Source organism: Hibiscus syriacus, unplaced genomic scaffold (genome assembly GCF_006381635.1).
Source record: "Hibiscus syriacus cultivar Baekdansim isolate YM2019G1 unplaced genomic scaffold, ASM638163v2 tig00112344_pilon, whole genome shotgun sequence".
NCBI lineage: Eukaryota > Viridiplantae > Streptophyta > Magnoliopsida > Malvales > Malvaceae > Hibiscus > Hibiscus syriacus.
Genome location: NW_024063307.1, coordinates 468,666 through 487,674, shown reverse-complemented (window position 1 = coordinate 487,674; position 19,009 = coordinate 468,666). Strand labels below are relative to the sequence as shown.

General features: G+C 37.2%; 3 protein-coding genes and 1 pseudogene across 5 annotated transcripts; 2 read left to right on the top strand and 2 right to left on the bottom strand.

Moving 5' to 3' along the window:
* The first annotated feature begins 314 nt into the window (after nucleotides 1–314).
* On the top strand, nucleotides 315–3,722 carry LOC120178104 (BEL1-like homeodomain protein 6). 2 transcript variants are annotated; one of them, XM_039184049.1, is made up of 6 exons: nucleotides 316–1,099; nucleotides 1,217–1,891; nucleotides 1,922–2,076; nucleotides 2,150–2,529; nucleotides 2,617–2,677; nucleotides 2,762–3,721. In XM_039184049.1, the coding sequence occupies exons 2-6, from the start codon at nucleotides 1,240–1,242 to the stop codon at nucleotides 3,488–3,490; spliced, it is 1,977 nt and encodes a 658-aa protein (XP_039039980.1). In that variant the 5' UTR covers nucleotides 316–1,099; nucleotides 1,217–1,239; the 3' UTR covers nucleotides 3,491–3,721. The 2 variants fall into 2 exon arrangements, with proteins under 2 accessions (XP_039039979.1, XP_039039980.1); XM_039184048.1 differs by having other exon boundaries at nucleotides 315–1,099; nucleotides 1,217–2,076; nucleotides 2,762–3,722.
* A 383-nt stretch (nucleotides 3,723–4,105) lies between these two features.
* LOC120178108 lies at nucleotides 4,106–5,294 on the bottom strand. The gene is given in 4 exon segments (XM_039184052.1): nucleotides 4,106–4,522; nucleotides 4,525–4,545; nucleotides 4,548–5,088; nucleotides 5,246–5,294. Coding segments are annotated over 3 exon segments (975 nt in total). The 5' UTR covers nucleotides 5,086–5,088; nucleotides 5,246–5,294; the 3' UTR covers nucleotide 4,106.
* A 1,486-nt stretch (nucleotides 5,295–6,780) lies between these two features.
* LOC120178105 (SUMO-activating enzyme subunit 2-like) lies at nucleotides 6,781–12,178 on the top strand. Of its 2 annotated transcripts, XM_039184050.1 has the most exons (11): nucleotides 6,781–7,163; nucleotides 7,247–7,336; nucleotides 8,797–8,880; nucleotides 8,964–9,182; nucleotides 9,730–9,831; nucleotides 9,999–10,448; nucleotides 10,529–10,758; nucleotides 10,874–10,967; nucleotides 11,053–11,235; nucleotides 11,402–11,499; nucleotides 11,646–12,178. In XM_039184050.1, the coding sequence occupies exons 1-11, from the start codon at nucleotides 7,131–7,133 to the stop codon at nucleotides 11,962–11,964; spliced, it is 1,902 nt and encodes a 633-aa protein (XP_039039981.1). In that variant the 5' UTR covers nucleotides 6,781–7,130; the 3' UTR covers nucleotides 11,965–12,178. The 2 variants fall into 2 exon arrangements, with proteins under 2 accessions (XP_039039981.1, XP_039039982.1); XM_039184051.1 differs by lacking the exons at nucleotides 6,781–7,163; nucleotides 7,247–7,336 and adding an exon at nucleotides 7,868–7,886 and having other exon boundaries at nucleotides 11,646–12,177.
* A 2,329-nt stretch (nucleotides 12,179–14,507) lies between these two features.
* LOC120178107 lies at nucleotides 14,508–17,619 on the bottom strand (annotated as a pseudogene).
* Nucleotides 17,620–19,009: the final 1,390 nt, after the last annotated feature.

The window sequence follows — 19,009 nt, the reverse complement described above, 5'->3', positions numbered from 1 at the left end:
TTCGGGTTGGTGGTCTACTGGTGAGGTCTAAAAGTGTCATCCAAATAGACAACTTCTTAATTTTTGTGAAGTGCATAGATCAAATTCTGATAAATTAAAATAAAAGGACCATGTTTTCATTTTTCGTAAAATATAAGGGCAAAATATATAATAAGACCAATAAATAACTTGCAAAAAATATTTTCTCTTTTATAACAATAATAATAATATAAAACTTGTAGTAGTTGAATAAAATAAAAATAACAGAAAAGAATATAGGTTATAATCTTATATGGTGGACATTGCAGCAAGTAAAGGCCAAAAATTCCAGAGAGAGAGAGAGAGGGGGGTGGGGGAGCAGCTTCTTCCATGGTGAAAGAGATAACAAAGTGGATTGAGAGAGAAATGAAAGTGAAGGTTCAAAGGCAAGAAGCTTTTAGGTCCACCAACTAGTTGTTAGAGATAGAAACTCATTAACCAAACGTATATCCTCAACAACAACAAAGAAACAAAGCTGCTGCCGGATAATTCGAAAGAATAAGCAAAGAGAGAAAGAGGTAGGCCAAGTCGAGTCGAGTCAAATCGAGTCGAGCAGCCGAGAAAAGGGTTGTCCGAAGATCGAACCCTCGACACAGCTCTGCTTAGGTTATGGAGCAAGAACTTCGGAAAAACCAGAAACGGACTTTTCTTTTTCTTCCTAGTTGATATCATAAAAGAGGAAACCATATATATATATATATATATATATATATATGATTAGTGAAAAAGTAGCCAAAAAAAGGAGATATAATTTCATTCATTCCTCTCTCCTTCTCTCTCTAACCTTTTTGTGTTTGAATTATCATCATGGTTACATTTTATCTGAAGTATCAAACTGCAGATTGAAAAGAAGTCATTACCATGATTTTCTAAGGTCTGGGTTTGTTTTATTCTATATTTTTACTGGTGTATCTACAAAAGTTTCGACGAAAAAGTGAAATGTTTGGAGCTTAGGTTGTTGTTGTTGTACTGGGTTATTGGGATCTAAAAGTGTTTGATTTCGTAAGGATTTTGTTATCATCGTCGGATCTGCTGGTGTCTTTGACAATTCATGTTCCCCACAAATGTTGCTGGTTCCAAGGTATTTTTTTATTCATATGCGATGTATATATAGTTTTTGACTTTATCTTTCATGTATGGATATATGGATGTATGAATATTGTTTCTAGTGGAAGTAATTTCAACTGCCTGTTTTCAGTTTACTATGTAATCTGAGTTGAAATGTCTACTTATTACACCGGTTCGGATAACCAAAGCGATGCCGCTCCGATGATGTATATGCGAGAATCATCGCCTGGTTCATATGCAGAGGCACCAGTTCTTCCTGGTACCATGATGATGCATATGAATTCCAGTTCATTTGCTGTGAATCCTCAGCTGCAGCCGAGTAATTGCATTGAGATTCAGGCTGTGGAAGCTTCGGATTTGACTTCGCAGCAGCAAGAAATCTTGTCGAGCCTCGACGGATCACGATTCGCGGAACATGATTTCGGTGCTTGGAGGGATGGTAGGAATGAAATGCTTTCTATGCATCCAATGGTTGGTACTGCTAACATCCTTCACAATGGTCTAAACTTGCAAGGTCAAGGATTGTCACTAAGCCTTGGTACTCAGATGCCCTTTGGGATTCAAATGCCTTCTATCCCCCATCGTAATCCCTATTCGGGTTTCGCTTCGTTCTTGATTCGTAATCCGTCACTTCCTTCTAGAGACGAGCAATCGAGAAATGCAGATTATCTGCCGCATGGTTTTGCTGGAGCTAATCAAGATTCATATGGAATGTCTGGTATGTCCAGGACTATTCCAAATTCTAAATATGTCAAGGCAGCACAAGAGTTGCTCAATGAAGTTGTCAATGTTCCTAAGGCCGTAAAGCAGCCGGATTGCGAGAAAAACCAAAACTCACAAGATAACTGGACGAAGCGTTACAAAGAGGATGGGGAATCGAAGAATGTGGCTTCAACCCAGCAAGACTCCGCCCAAAAAAACGGGCTTTCGCATGCCGAAAGACAAGAACTACAAAGCAAGTTAACAAAGCTGTTGTACATGTTGGATGAGGTAAGAACCAGATCACTTTGTTATTTTTGTTGTTTGATCGATTGTGTCTGAAGCTTAATAGTTGTTTCTGTAGGTTGGTAGAAGGTATAAACAGTATAATCATCAGATGCAAATCGTAGTGTCATCATTCGATGTGATAGCCGGGTGTGGAGCCGCTAAGCCTTACACTGCAGTTGCGCTTCAAACTATATCCCGACAGTTTCGATGCTTGAAAGATGCAATTAATGATCAAATTCGGGCAACACGTAAAAGTCTCGGAGACCAGGATGCTTCAGAAAATGGTAAAGGAGTAGGAATTACTCGTCTGCGTTATGTCGAGAAGCAACTAAGGCAACAGAAAGCTCTTCAGCAGCTCGGTTTGATGCAACCTCATGCATGGAGGCCGCAGAGAGGGCTGCCAGAAAACTCTGTTTCGATTCTTCGTGCTTGGCTGTTTGAGCATTTTCTTCATCCGTATGTTCTAACACGATACTCCTTTCGAAAATATCCTGATGCATTGTAACTCAATTGTACTTATGTGCTATTTTTATTGTCCTCCAGCTACCCGAAGGACTCCGAGAAGATCATGTTAGCAAGACAAACGGGCTTAACTAGAAGTCAGGTAATCACATATTAATCATCTTGCTACCACTGTATCCATGAACCGTAGCAATGTTTCCTTGATGATGTATTTGCATCTGCTCAGGTTTCGAATTGGTTTATAAATGCGAGAGTACGTCTTTGGAAGCCAATGGTCGAAGAGATGTACAAGGAAGAATTTGCAGATTTAGAGATGGACTCCATTTCTTCATCTGAAAACGCAGTCAAAGCAAGAAAAGGCGATACAAGGACCTCCAAGGACAGAGGTGAAGATCTGCAACAAAGCGGGAGTTCATCAACCACGGAGAGATGTAGCGCCGGAGAGTTGGTGTATTCCAATTCCGACTGCGTCTTGGATGTAGATATCGCTGGATCAACAACCAGAGCTAGTTTCCAATATGTCACACATGGAGACGCTGAAACTGATTATGGGTTACTGAGTCAGAGGACGAACCAGAAGCCTAATGCGGATGACTCTAATATCTTCCCAAATGCAATTACTCATTCCGATAGTACTAATGCAATTACTTACTCCGATAGTGCTAGTGGTCGGTTTACGAAAGCTGCTACTGCTTCTTACCACATGAAGGCATTGGGGAGTTTCGGAAGCGGAAGTAGCATCTCTCTTTCTTTAGGATTGCAGCATTGTGAAGAGGGTAGCATACCTATATCAGGTGGAAGCCATCAGAATTTCATTGCAATGAAAGCAGATGACATATACAATCCTGCAACATCTTCTGTAGGAGCTGAAACAACAGATATCGAATACATAAATCCCGGTACCCGGCAGAACAGTTTCGGTTCCTCTCGTATGTTGCACGACTTTGTAGCATAAAGCCTTCATGACCCGGATTTACATCATTGATCTTCATTATTCTGGTATGGAAAGAACCTGAAGAGCTAGAGCGTGATTCTCGACGCCACTGAGCATTCATCTTGCTTGCCAAGGTATCGGATAGATTTAGACCTCTGCATATATAACAGTATAAACATAGTCATCGTATATATCAAGAAATTGTTTGGAATGTCAGCATATTCGCCAACGGCAGTCTAGTAAAATGTATTTTTAAGTAATCTTCTATCAACAAAACATCATACATTTTGGCCTAATAAATCGAACAAAATAATGTAACATATCCAATAATGTGTAAGCTGAGATTACATTTGGATAAATTATATTACTAGAAACAAACAGACCCCTTAAAGTAGAGTTTTCAGTGTTTTATTTTCCACACACAGCTAAATTTCCTAATACATGGTGGATGTTGCAGTTTGGTTTCAGTCAGGGTAGTAACTTTTTTCATCAGGTCTTCGGTTGTTTGAAGACAAACTTCGAACATTAAACGATTTGGTCCAGCTTGAGTCGAGGGATCGATACTACGGGCTGTGAATTTCAGTCCGTATTCAAGTCGGATGGAGAGAAAGGAGAATGCGGCACAATTGCGCACTGCTCAGTTCATATGAGATTCGAACCATTTGAAAATCTCATCGGATTGCAAACTAGTCATTTCATGATAGGCAAACGCAAGATTTAGATCTTCGTCAACAGGATGCATCAAATCTTTTTCCAGCAAGTTAATCTTACTATCCCGGAGAGCATCTTTCCAAGGCGTTACACGTCCGTCCTGCTTCATATACCCGTTCTCGTCGACAAAGCCTCTACCAGAAACGGTCTGATCAAAACCCCGGATTCTGTCGGACAAAAAGGTCGGTGACAGAGGCAACTCCATGCATTCTATCTCCGCAACATCAACCCCTTTACTTCGCAAAACTCCCATGAAATTAGTAATTTTCCATTTTCTACTTGTATCTTTCGGCATGTGCACGAAAAGGGTAGGTGGATAGTCCTCTGCAATGTCCATTCGGCGAATAATCCTTCGGCGATCGTCTACTAAACTTCAAATTGTTAGTGATAGCCGATACGAAAAACCCACCCGAAGAAGCTCCCAAAGCAACAAGAGGCAGCTTTCCAAGATTGTGTTTCTTAACCCACCATGTTATAATATCTTCAACAACCAACCTTTCCTTCTCAAAAGTCCAGCACTTCCCAGCACTCGATATAGTCAAGACGGCGAACTTACGGGCAAGAGCATGAAGCACGAGCAGCCTGTCCTCCGGCAAACCAACACATTCGGGGCGTTCAATAGACCTCTCCCAAAAATCAACAGCTCTAAGACCATATCCATGAGCCAGAAAAAGAACAGCCTTAGGCGAATCGGGTATTTGCCATATCAAATCCGTACCGTTCCGGAACTCTCTCCTCGGATCGAATTGCACCAAAGACACAAACCTATTCCATGGTTTTGCATCATTTTTCCGGAAAAGCAATACCAATGCTACTGAGACTGATACCAGAAACATATCTGGGACTACAATCGGGTATTTTTGAGGTACATGCCATGCCTTTAACTTTGTTCCACGATTCAGCATCACCGTCAACAAATCAACACTAACAAGACTTGTACAACTTCTAATAATTATATTAAAAAAAACCCTAAATTCTTGTTGAAACGGTGCACTAAAAATTTAGTCTCATGGTGAAAAATAACTGTTACAGATCGAATGTTAATAGTTCATGAAGTAAAATAGCTGGAAAATATTTTGGGTTGTTGTAGATCTAAAGCCTTCTGGTTTCCTAATTATCACATATCTCAAGTTTCACTTTCCGGTTCTAGGAGGTTTGAATGTGTTAATTCTATTATATTATTAATCAATCTTATTTTTGGTTAAACTAATTAATTTTTTATTAATCTCCTGTATAATTTTCAATGTTGAACATTTATATCATGACATTCTTGATGCTTGAACCTGTTTACTTAAAAAAAAAGATTGTGCTTTGTTAAACTAATTAGATATTCAATTATAGCGCAGTTTTTTAGATGCGTTATTTTATTTTATGATAAACTACAAATTTAGTATTTAAACTATTAGTTTTGATTTATTTTAGTATTTAAACTTTTAATTTTTTTAAAATCATATATATCGTTTAGTTTTTATTTCATTTTAATATCTCGTTATTTAAAATTTAACGCATTTAATACCTAAAATATCAGCTTTGGTCCATTTTAGTACCTAAACTTTCAATTTTCTTTAAATTTAACGTTAATTTCTGAAGGGATACTGAAATGAAACAAAAACTAAAGTTTTTGACGAAGGGTACTAAAATTTAGGTATGGTTATGAAAAAAATTAAAAGTTTAGGTACTAAAACGGACCAAAACCGATACATTATATACTAAACGTACAATTTACCCTTTATTTTAGTAGAATATGTTTAAAAACTCTCAATTACTTACATTAAAAGTTTATATTTTGTAGACATGATACTTAAAATCTTGAAAGACAATAATTCTTTAATCACTTCAATACAATTTTTAAATCTTAAAATAAATATATTTATGTAAACTTACATAATTTATATATCCTCAATTTTTTTAATAAAAAAAGCTTGAATCCTTCCTCAAATTTTATTTAACATATTAGCATTTGATTTCAGCCTGAATCTCTAAATGATTTCTTCAATCTCTATCTATCCCAAAACTTCATACTTTTTTATATTAGGTTAATTTTTATGAAATTGAATCAAATTATCTTTGATTTATTTTTTATCCAATCAGAGGTGACACATATCATCATTTGATTTGATAAAAATAAATTTAATTATGTAAATTAAAATTTATAAAAAAATCCTCCAATCAGGAGATGTGACACGTGTAATGTCATATGTTAACACGTATCAACTCCTAATTGGATGGTTAATTTATTAAATAAAATAAAAATTAAGACTAAATTGATTGAATATATAAATATTGATGATTAAATATATAATTATATTAATTTTATTAACTGTCATTAAATGTTAACGGCAAATGACTATATTGGAACCAATTAAATAGTTAAGTGATCTTATTGACTCAATATTGAAAATGGTGATCATATTGACAGGAATCCCTATTTTGGGTGGTCATTCATATAGTTTACCCTAAAAAATTACGACTACATTAAAAGCAATTAAAAATTATGACTTTTCTAATTTTGGTCTTCGTTCTTCAACTAGCTTGTAGTCCTAATAATTGAAGGCATAAAACCCTAAAGAAGCTAGCTTAATATCAACATCCAAAGATCTCTTGATCTGCCATTGAAATTCGAGCTAAATTAAACCGCGCCGGTAGCGGCGGAGCAGCACATCAACCACTTTTCAGAATCTCTTTGGTCTCCCGAGAAAGAGAGGGGGAAAAAGTTTAAAAAAGGATTTATTTTTCCTTTATTTTTTTGTAATTTTTATTATATATTTTACTTTCGTTTAGCCCCCCATGGCTTTAATCGTTGTTTGACGTCCCGTGTTCGAAACCTCACAAACCCCACGAAAATATCTCTTATAAAACGGAAGGGGGAAATCGATTTCAATTTCACTTCCTATTCTTTACTTCTGGGACCTTCATATTCTTCTTGTTAATCTCTGGTTTGACCCTCGAAATGGCTTCTGAGGAACAGTTATCCTCCATTAAGGTATGAAATTAAAATCCCATAAAGAAAATTAAGCATTTTATTTAACTACAATTTACCCCCTTTTCCCCTCTTTTGAATGGTAGAGGGCGAGAGTGCTTATGGTAGGGGCTGGAGGGATTGGATGTGAGCTTCTCAAGACACTTGCCCTTTCTGGGTTTCAGGATATTCATATTGTAAGTTGATTACTTACTAAAGCGATTCTCAAAAATATTTTTTTGGGATTTAAATTATCCCTAATTGTAGTTACCTCTAGGGTTTAAAGTTTAAACAGTCTAATTTCGTTTCTTTTAGAATTCGGTACGACAGAAACTAGTTCTAGAAGAATTCACGGGGGTTATTTACTTTTCATGGGTCTCAAGTTTCGTTTATGATGCATGTAGAAACCGCTCTATGCATATAATTTGACAATAATTACTGAGATAATCATCATAAATTGTTGTCAAATGATTTTCTGCTGTCTCCGTGGGTGATGATTCTAGAGGTTTAATTGACCGGAGATTCTGGATGCATGTTTTAGTTTGGAAGAATTGGCAAAATCTGTTTGACATAATTCCGGTGGTTTTGATGCAATTAATTGGTAGTGGTGATAGCGGGAGTCAAGGTGATACCAATGGTGCTGTCATACATGCTGTAGGACATCAGAAATTGTAGAAGCACAGAGCTCATCATGCTGGGAACACATATTGTCAAAATCGAAGGAGATACCGAAAGTTTTAACTGGCGGTAAATGTTGTTGGTTGTAGTATGATGTTGCCCTTAGGCTGACTTAATTGGTAATATAGTTAGTTCTTGACTTCTATGGTTCTTTGAGAATGGGGTTGGTTATGATGATACAAAAGATCTATGGATAAACTAAGTTGGTAGAATGTGCTGATATTATGTTATTGATGTGTTGGGGTCTTGGTTTTTAAGGGCGCAAGGCGCACTGAGGCCCAAAAGGTCCCTGGAGCCTAGGCACAAGGCGCAAGCACGCGCCTTTCGTATGCGAGGTGCACTGTTTGTAATATATAATATATATCAAGTGTAAACTATATTTTGTACTCAAAATAACATGATAAATAATATTATAGTTCTTTAAAGATTAAAATATTCAATACTACACTATCAACTAACAACACACAAACTAACATAAAAAACATAGTGAGTGAGAGCTTATTTTTAAGATGGGGTTTTTTAATATAAAAATATAATAATTTATTAAAATAGTAATATTTTAAAAAAATCGAAAGGCGCTGCGTCTGGTGCCTAAAGCCCCGAGGCACATGCCTCTGAGAGCCTCTTGTAAATCGCCTTGCCTCAACCCAGGAGGGCGCCATCTTAATTGCCTGGCTGCTCCTCGATCCTAGGCGCGCCCGTGGCGCATCTTTTAAAACCAACTTGGGGTTTAGTTAACTATAAGAGGGGAGCTATCAATTATATACATGATGATTCTAAGGGTTTTACCTGGGTTTTGTCTTTTACAATCATTAAAAAATATCATTTGCTATGCCTTGTGGGGTCAAGTTGATTGTGTGTGTTGGAACTGATGTTTTGTCCTTCACTTCTTGTTGTAGAACTTACTTACCGGCTTAAGTAATAGACATAATTTTTTTGTAACTTATTTATTCATGCAAATATATTTTTCTGCTTGCAGATTGACATGGACACTATTGAAGTCAGTAACCTGAATAGACAATTTTTGTTCCGACGATCCCATGTTGGGCTGTCTAAGGCCAAAGTACATTTATGAACTTTTTCCCATGTTTGCTTTAATTGGTAGTTTTAACTTAATGATATGTATTTCATCAATATTTTTATCAGGTTGCTCGAGATGCAGTTTTAAGATTCAGGCCCAACATAAGCATTACACCATACCATTCAAATGTTAAGGAGTCTCACTTCAACGTTGATTTCTTTAAGGAGTTTGATGTTGTGTTGAATGGGTTGGATAACTTAGATGCAAGGCGCCATGTAAATCGTCTTTGCTTGGCAGCTGATGTCCCATTGGTTGAAAGTGGGACCACAGGGTTCTTGGGACAGGTAATCTAGGTTTTTGCATGTCTTTTAGCTATAATATTTGTGGTTCTTATCTTGTAACTAGGTTTCTCTTGGCAAGTGCTATTGTAAGGCTCCATATATTTTCTTTATCAAATAGGTACTATACTGATGCATCTCTGAAATATGCTTAAAAAATTAGCTGTTGTAAGCAATTTAAATTTAGGAATTTTCTTTTGAAGTGTTTCTTTATTACTAGTTCAATACGCTTACATGTCTCTGTTCCTCCTTCACTTTATACTGGTTTATTAACTGAACGTCTGAGCCTTAACATCGCCTTAGGTTCTGAAGGTTTAAGTTTCATTGAAGTCTTGTCTGACTTGAATATTCTTTGGTTATTTGACTTAAATTGCTTGAACTTTTGTGTTCCGTTTTCTTATCAACCCTCTCTATCTCTCAGTCGATATGAACTTATGCTTTGATGCTGTGCCTTCTTTTGCTTGGCTTTTGCATTGCTTTTATGTTATTAGTTTCCTTTCTGAATGTTTTTGAATATGACCATATTGTATGATTATAACTATCCTGTATGTAGGTTACTGTACATTTGAAGGGAAAAACAGAGTGCTATGAGTGTCAGCCAAAACCTGCCCCAAAGACTTATCCTGTGTGTACTATTACGAGCACTCCATCAAAGGTAATCATTCATTTTTTAGACTTTCTTTTGGGTGGGAGTCATTTGCTTCTTTGTATTGGCTTTGAGCAACCAGTAGTCAATATGCTAGAATTATGATCTCATGTTTAGGTATATTGTTGCCTAGAATTGTTTTACTTCAAGTTCTAATTGTATTGCTCAAATTGTAGTTTATTCATTGTATCGTGTGGGCCAAGGACCTGCTTTTTGCGAAGTTGTTTGGGGACAAGGATCAGGAAAATGATTTGAATGTGCGCTCTAATGATACTGGAAACTCATCTGAACATTCAGCAGATGTATTTGAATATAGAAAAGATGAAGATATCGAACAATATGGAAGAAGAATATATGATCACGTATTTGGTCATAACATAGAAGTTGCTCTATCTAATGAAGAAACATGGAAAAACCGGAACAAACCACGACCTATATATAGTAAAGACGTCCTGCCTGTGAAAATGACTGAAGAGAATGGGAACACAGAAAAAGATTGTGCAACTGGTGATGTTTCGGTCATGGCATTTCTGAGCTTGAAGAATCCTCAGGATATATGGAGTCTGGCTGAAAACACACGAGTTTTCCTCGAAGCTTTGAGGTTATTTTTCTCTAAGAGAAGAAAGGTCAGTGATAACCTCTTGCTTATGAAAAACTGATCATCTCCACCTACCAAGTTAGACTGATTTGTTTCATCATTTGACAGGATATAGGGAACCTTACCTTTGATAAAGACGATCAATTGGCTGTGGAATTTGTTACTGCTGCTGCAAATATCCGGGCTTCTTCTTTTGCGATTCCTTTACATAGTCTTTTTGAAGCTAAAGGAATTGCTGGTAATATTGTGCATGCTGTTGCAACAACAAACGCTATCGTAGCTGGGTTGATTGTGATTGAAGCAATTAAGGTTTTGAAAAAGGATAACAACAATTACAGGTTTAGTTCAGTTTCTTTAATTCGTAGCTGAATTTGTTTTCTTCTGATTATTTTGAGGTTCCTAAATACAAAGTAATTATATATTTCAGTTGAGTATAATGCGATCTATTTGCAGGATGACATATTGTCTAGAACATCCTTCAAGAAAGTTGCTTCTAATGCCTGTAGAACCCTACGAGCCTAACAAGTCTTGCTACGTTTGTTCAGAGGTATATCTAAAACAGATGTCTGACTGGATTTTTTTTTTTTTGTGAATGTTCTGAATCTTTCTTACATTTAATATCTCTAAAACAGACGCCACTATCCCTTGAGGTTAATACTCACCATTCTAAGTTGCGGGATTTTGTTGAGAAGATTGTTAAAGGCAAACTTGGCATGAACTTTGCTGTAATTATGCAAGGGACGAGTATTCTTTATGAAGTTGGTGAAGATCTCGAAGAGGATATGGTAGCAATTTATGCTGCAAATCTTGAGAAAGTAATATCCTTTTCCCTTGTATTTTAACCAAATCCTTTAACACGAATCTATTTGCCTTTTGTGTTATTAATTACTTGTGAATTCAAGTCTTGAAATCGCAGGTGTTGCTATTTTACACTTTGGCACTAAAGGTAGTATGATAATTGCAATTTATTTCTTTTCACAGGCTTTATCCGAGCTGCCTTCTCCGGTTACTAGTGGAACTGTTCTTACTGTAGAGGATCTTCAACAGGAGTTCTCTTGCAGTATAAATATCAAGCATAGGTTTGTATTTAACTTGGATTTAAAATCCTTTTATTGTGTCCATACCATAAAATTTTAAAATTTTACACATTTTTTCCTTCATCCGAATGGCTCATCTATTTTGCCTATAGAAGTCGCATTGATAAATTTGCTTTTTGTGCTCTCAGGGAAGGATTCGACGAGGAGAAAGAACCCAATGGAATGGTTCTCTCTGGATGGGTAGAAGCGCCTGTTTATAAGGACAATAATAAGCCTATTGGAAATGGTGAAAGTACATCCAATACTTTTCCATCAGAAGAGAAGGATGTTGAAATTCAGGAAATGTCGGAGGGGACCGAAACTGTTACCGGGAAGAAAAGAAAACTGTCCAAGGTCGATGAAAATAGAAATCAAAAGAAACCCGAAAAGCTCGATGTTGATGACGAGGATGACGAACTCATTATATCCGACGACTGGGAATCGCTCACCAAGAAGAAAAGGGTCTAACAGGTTTTACACCTAGATTGTGGACATCATCTCACCTCTGATTCTATAATCATTAAGCTAAATGGTAATTCTTTTTGTAGGCCGTAATCGTTACATGTTAGGGACAGAATCTATAGTATTTTGCTTGATTAGGTGTTTCTAACTGTTATGTCGATTCCGTTTTTGTGGTGTACCAGTGTTACAGCGATGTGTAATTGTCATGTTCTTAGATTTTAACAGAGGTCTTTGACTTTGCAAGCATTCAGATTTAACATCAATGTGAAATGAAAATTATCAATGGTTGAATGTATACAGAAATGACATTTGCTATCCTTGTATAATTGAAAATTATCCATTCATGCTTTGGAACTGCGTTAATATTGCAGTTCCGGAATGATCACCCTTGATCAGTCGGACCCATGTTGTCTTCCGGATTGGGAACCGGACTGTTGTTATTGATAGGACTGGTGGATAGCACCACTATAGAGGGCTGGGAAGTGGTGTTGGCCTCTGATGACTTGTTCTTGTCCTCCAATTTCGCTTCGGTGAATGCTTCTTGCAGCCGGAAGGCGTACTCCAAGTTCCACAAAACATCCCCCTATCGAAGGCCTATCGACACTGTATTCGGCCAAGCACTTCTCGGCAGCATTGGCAAACTTCATTGATTCTGGTTAACTTCATTGATTTCGGATTGATGGAACCGACAAGTTGAGGAAAAATAACCTTTCCTACCAAGTCCTCCCCCTTCCATTGCATTGCCCAATTAGGCCAAGTTAACATGCTCCCTTGGTAATTGTGGGTTAACAGCAGGCCTTGCACACAAGCTCTCAAGCAAAACCATCTCAAATGAGTAAACATCTAATCTAATTCCCCCCCCCCCAGTTGTTGCCTTTTAAAATATTTAAAATCCGAATACCTAAAGCTACCTGTCACAACCCAATTTCGGGTCAGAAGTTCTGGAGACAAATTGAAATTTGGTATCTAATTTGTAAAGGTAATGACTAAACTAAATTTGGGATAAAATTAGATGTCTGTTTTGTAAACAGTATAAAATATAATGGCTTACACTGTAATTATACCTTTACTTTTAATTAGTTGTTTCCTATACGTTCTGGACTTGCAAAAACGGAATTAAGGAAGCTTTTATACCTTTGCTTCGTGCACTCCCCCGTCACCATCTCGAAGGAACCAAAATCGGTGGTGCCAAACTCATCCTTGTTTATTGATTCTGAATAGTTTTCTATTAAAGGTGGTCACATGTCTTCGCATTGTTCTCCAGACTTAATAGTACTATTCGTGAGAAACGTAAAGTTTAGTCAATATAGATTAACTGGTATATATGTATCTCCTTAACCTATTTAATACCTGTAATATTATATGTTGTTATGTTGCATGATATTATCTGTACACATGTATCTATTATGGTTAAATTTGTTTGAGTTTTGACTGATTTCTGATTAATACTACATCACCTTTGAACTATATATTGATACACTTCTATCATTTTAAATGGGATTTTATTTTTGTTCTGATTTTGCATGGGATTATATCTATGTCCTAATTTTGCATGGGATTATATACTTGTCCTGGTTCTGCATGGGATCCTCTACAGAGGGTAACATCTCCGTCCTGTTTCTGATTTCTAATGAGTTTCTCCTTGGAGGTTAACTCAGGCTCCTCTTTGGAGAGTATCATCCCCATCCTCATCCCGATTTCTGTTTTCTGCTCTGGATCCTATTTGGAGATCTCAGGTTCCTCTCAACAGGTATTGTTTTTCATTTTGTTTGTCTATGACGAGAGGTAAGGTTCTGAGAAACTCAGCATGATTTTTCAAGGACACACTGGGCTTTGTAGTTCACTCTGTTTTTGTTTATATTTTTAAATATTATTTAGATGTATAACCAATTTGGCTATAGGATGTGTAGTCTCGATTGTTTACTGTACGAGATTAAATATTTATACAAATCCTTTTTAATTGTGGCATGAGTTTATTTTTGATTTTACAATCAATAAATGTTTTTAAGACGATTTATTAAACTAAGATCGTTGTAAACCATTTCTATGATCAGCCAGACTATCCTGATTCAATTGCAACTCCTAGACCGGGTCTAGGGTTACCCTACCTTTCACTGTGGTGCTAACATGACTATATCCCATGAGCGTGTCTTTCGATAGACCGGAATCGACAACCAATAACTATGTGGATTTAGAACTAAACTTTGAAGTAGATCTACGTATTCAGAAATTATAGATGCCCGACTCATGGCCTATTTGTTCAGCTAGCTAAACAGGTAAAATCTTCAAGATTTTGCCATGAAGCACGTTGACTGAAATGGATAATCATACCCAGAGCAGTTGCAAAACGAGAAGAGTAAACAAATGCCTTTCCGGGAAAAACATCCAGAACCAATTAGCCATACATAAATTCACATGAATCATGTCCTGTATGAATCCAAAGCATGAAACAGGTCAATCTGTACAAACTAAGAATAATATCACTACGGTACTATGGCTATTCTTTTCACCTGTAAATTAGCAATATCTTCTTTACTAGTGCAAGTTCCACCTGAAAATCGGGTCAGTGAAACTTCATAATGGTGTTGAGAATTCTTCAGAATGGCCCTTCCCTGGCACCCTATTCAACAGGGCTGCAAAGAAACGAATCACCGTGACATCGGAGCTATAAGAAAGGCAGTTTTATTCGTAAATCGAATAAATACCTTGGCCTGAACAGAAAACGAATTGTACACGAGCTCATGTCTAGCTAGATTTGGTCCAGAAAAGAGCCTTTTTCTGGGTATAGTGATTCTCTGAAGGGGACCTACTTTCCTTTGATGCAAAAGAGAAGTGCTTCCACAGGAACGACCTGCTCCAGGAGCTTTTCATGTTCGAACTGGAGGCCTTTCCTTTGAGTCCGTTTTTTCACGGACGATTAAATACAGTAGGATCATCGTCAATATCACTGCCAACAACTTGGTTCCTTGATCTTTTGTTGTTCTTAACCTTAAAGCCCATTTCTGCTTTAAATGCTTTCTCGGATAATTTACGTGTTGTCTTCTACCCCAGTGCACATATTGGGCAAGCTGGATCGTACTTGTCGATTTCAGGGGTCATATGTTCCAAACATTCAGCATGGTAAACATGCCCACATGTTAGAACAGCAACAACAGGAAGCTCGTTGCTAATAATGACCTTCTGGATGCTCCACAAAGAATTTTCCGATAGTAGCTTTGGGCAAACACCACATGTTTGCAGATCAACAGAGGAAGATGCTGAGATTCGGCCACTGGACGTGCTTGCCTTCTCATGATGAGAAACACATGTGTAATTATCAAAAGACCACCTTTCCCTACAAGATGTATCCATAAGTTCAGAAAAGGCATGCATAGACCAACCATCGGAAGAACAACCCCGAGAGCCACCAGTTGATTCATTACTCCATGAAGGCACCTTTGGCTTTTCCTCACCAACCGAGTACCTATTAGGTGATTTTAAATCCAGAGGCGACCTTGTTGTTGTTGAACCGGTACGATGCGTATGACTCTGGGATAACAAAGGGGAAGTAGCTGAGGAGGAAGCTGATGGAAAAGAATCTGATAACTTAGGACGAGACAGATATGAGGATGCTGGGGATTCTATTGACTCCCTCACCTGAAACACAACCAGATTTCTTGATCACATAATAGGAAACAGACATGAAACTGCACCTACAGGAAATAGCATTACTTGCTCTAAGTTCACATCAACAGATATATTTCTTGAAATAGATTGATCTGCATAATATATGTAGAAGATCGTTAGAAATAATAACTGCAAAAGAACCTTTCTGACATCCTTTAACAGAGGACCTGTTTCTTTCAGCAAGAGAATAACACTAGCAAAGGAGACAAGTAAAGCAAATCTCATGCCAAGCCAGATGGTAATCCTGTTATGCACGCAACTACTTTATCAAGCAAGATTCTCAGGAGATTGCTAAAGATGTAACCTAATATACCTATGAGATATACGGTTCATATCTTCCAAAAGAGCGAGAGAGAAGCTTCAGTTTTAACTAAGTTATGCATTATTGTTCCTTTCCGGTGCTTCTAACGGCTTGAGCCTGTCTGTTTTCTGATATTTGATCAGAAACATTTTTCTATGTCTACTTCAGCCATTATCTATCTATTTCAGCTACTATGCTCCTGTATGGTACGGTAATAGAAGGAAAACAAGTTTAACGTTCAAAATTAGCCCCAACATCATTGAATGAAGCGTGATTCACACTTAGACCAGCAGCAAAGGAGATTACCTGAATCGGGAGTTCTCAATTGTCCACCAGTTCCTTCTGAAGTAGGAGATTCTTTCCATGTCCGAGACTGAAAACTCTCGGACACACTTCCATCCTCCGAAACACTTGCAGATTCATATTTGACCTCTGATCCATCGTCCCGACTAATCGCATCCGAGAACCAACTTATAGAAGTGTCTTCACCCGCTACACGCCCACGGTTATCCCAACGAAAACTCCACGTTGATGAACACCTTGTATTCCTGTGTAAAAGCTCATTGCCTGATCCATTTACAATAGCTTTGTCTCTAGCTGCAACACAACAAGCAGCCCCCATGATCAACCACAACTAAAACCGATGCTCTAACAGTATTTAAACAACCATCATTCACATTACTGGTAAAACGAGCTCCAACAACGACATCCTCAGCATCACTCTACTGGGAGAACTGCCGACGATATAACCCCTTGTTTACTGACCAAAAACAGAAGAAAAACAGCAATAAGCTTATTGATAATTCTAGACGCTAAAAATAAAATATAAGAATATCGCAGCACTTGGCTTTAAAATCTAGCTCTAATTCTTACTAAATCGAAGTCAAAAAAAGGGATCAATATGAACAGAGAAAAAAATTCTAAAAATAGAAAGAAATTACTACCATTATGGATTGAAAAATAAACTCTAATCAGTTAAAAAAAATCAAGAGACAGCGAGTTACAGTTTGTAGACTAATAATAACACTTTCAGAATCGGTATCCACAGTTCCACACTCACTCAAAACTAAAAGAGAAAGCAAAACATATATATATATATATATATAGCACACAACGAACACATCGCAAAAAGAATCAGATTGAGAGATCTATGGAGCATTGGTCTCACTACGAACAATAGTACACCACCCTAAATCAAACCAGAACAGTGTTACTATTGGAATAACATACTAACAGAGTTTTTAACAAAGTTGCAGAATCATACGGGTAATCATGACTCAAGCGGTCGGACGGAAGAGAGGAGTTTGGCCGAGAAATCAAAGGGTCAGGAGGTACCTATCATAATCAGAGTCGTAAATCAATACTTGACCTTTCCAAAATTCTCCTTAACCAATTTATTTAAATTAACTATGCAAGTTCAGGTTCGAAGGTCGATTTAGAGGTTTTTAGGTTAAAATTTAACAGAATGAATTTCGGATTTAAATTTAAGACGTTAAAAAATATAAAATAAGAGTTTTCAAAAAAAAATATTTTTTTAATAAAAGTCAACTGTCAAAGTCAATGAATCTAGTCAACGATCAAGTTAAAGTCAACAAATCAAACCGGTTAGGATTGACTTGGGTCAGTTCTTGTTCACTCAACCCGATTCGAGTTGACTCTAACCAGTTCTAATAGGTTCCAAAGCTAGGGAGGAGCCCCACGCGTATGCGATGGTGCATGGCGACATGTGACGATGACGATGGGGTCGGGGACGACGACCTAACATCCCACAAGCAACCAAACACCAAAAACAACCCAAATCAACATATTATCAACCAAAAACACGATGAAAATAATTGAATAAAGCGATTGGAAGATTACCCACGTTGGACGGTGAGGCAAAGACGACAAGGCAACAATCCCCAATCGGGTTGGAACCACCTGGGGAGCACAACGGTGGCAGGCGTGAGGCGAAACGCTGACTGTATCGGTCGAAAATGCGACGAACAGCAAGGAAAACCTTTGGTTTTTCCAACGGGCCTTCAAACGTTTCTCCTTGACGAAAGGCTGGTATTTTGATGAGTGACCGGCTGGGGTTGGATCGGAGCGAGGTTGCGCTTCTATATGTGTCGGCGATGTCTCTCACCGACGAGTGGCAGCCAAGATCAACGATTCAGGACCCGAAGTTTATCCTTCTTCGCGATGAACGGTGGCCGATTTGAAGTCGATGACAATTGAAGTTTGGACGGGGAGCGACGCCAGTTCGGTTGACAGTGGCGGTGTACTCCACCGCTGGCCGAAGACGGTTGGTCGATGATGGGACGACGGGGATGGCTTTTGGGTTAACTGGGTGTTTTGGGTTGGTTCACGCTCGAGAGGGGTTCTCTGATTTTGGTTTTTGGGTTTTTTTTCTACTGGCCAATATAGGGTAAAATCCGGACCAAGTCCCAAAACTTACTATATATTCGAAATTGACCCAAAATATTTAAAATTATCCATTTTGATCCCTTATTTAAATTAAACATATATTTTAAATTAAAATTTAGGGTGTGACAAGATTTTACTTGTTGAATTGTGAGTTCGACAATATTAAATAAAAAATATAGCTTTTTAACTATTTTTTTTCTTGCTTCCATTTTCTAAACGGTTTGAAATGATTTTCTTCATATATGATTTTATGTTAATTGACCAAACTAATAATTATTAATTCAATTGACTAATTTGATTCTAGCAACATTATAATTTAATTTCGATTATAGTAATTATATATATGGGTAAACACACTTTAATACTTAAACTATCAGTTTTGATCTGTTTTAGTACTTACATTTTTAATTTTTTTTAAAACCATATATAATGTTTAGTTTTCATTTCATTTTAGTCCCCCACCGTTAAAAACTTAACTCGTTTAGTACCTAAACTATCAGTTTTGGTCATTTTTAATACCTAAACTTTCAATTTTTTCAAAACTTAATATTAAATTTTGAATGGGGGTACTAAAATAAAATATAAACTAAAGTTTTTAATGGCGTGGTACTAAAGTGAAATAAAACTAAATTTCAGGTATGGTTTTGAAAAAAATTAAAAGTTTAGATACTAAAACGG

Coding starts and splice junctions, on each gene's coding strand:
- LOC120178104 (XM_039184048.1), top strand. CDS start 1,240: ATGTCTACTTATTACACCGGTTCGGATAACCAAAGCGATGCCGCTCCG. Junction 2,077..2,149: donor TGTTGTACATGTTGGATGAG/GTAAGAACCAGA, acceptor TTGTTTCTGTAG/GTTGGTAGAAGGTATAAACA. Junction 2,530..2,616: donor TTTGAGCATTTTCTTCATCC/GTATGTTCTAAC, acceptor ATTGTCCTCCAG/CTACCCGAAGGACTCCGAGA.
- LOC120178105 (XM_039184050.1), top strand. CDS start 7,131: ATGGCTTCTGAGGAACAGTTATCCTCCATTAAG. Junction 7,164..7,246: donor AACAGTTATCCTCCATTAAG/GTATGAAATTAA, acceptor TTTGAATGGTAG/AGGGCGAGAGTGCTTATGGT. Junction 8,881..8,963: donor TTGGGCTGTCTAAGGCCAAA/GTACATTTATGA, acceptor TATTTTTATCAG/GTTGCTCGAGATGCAGTTTT.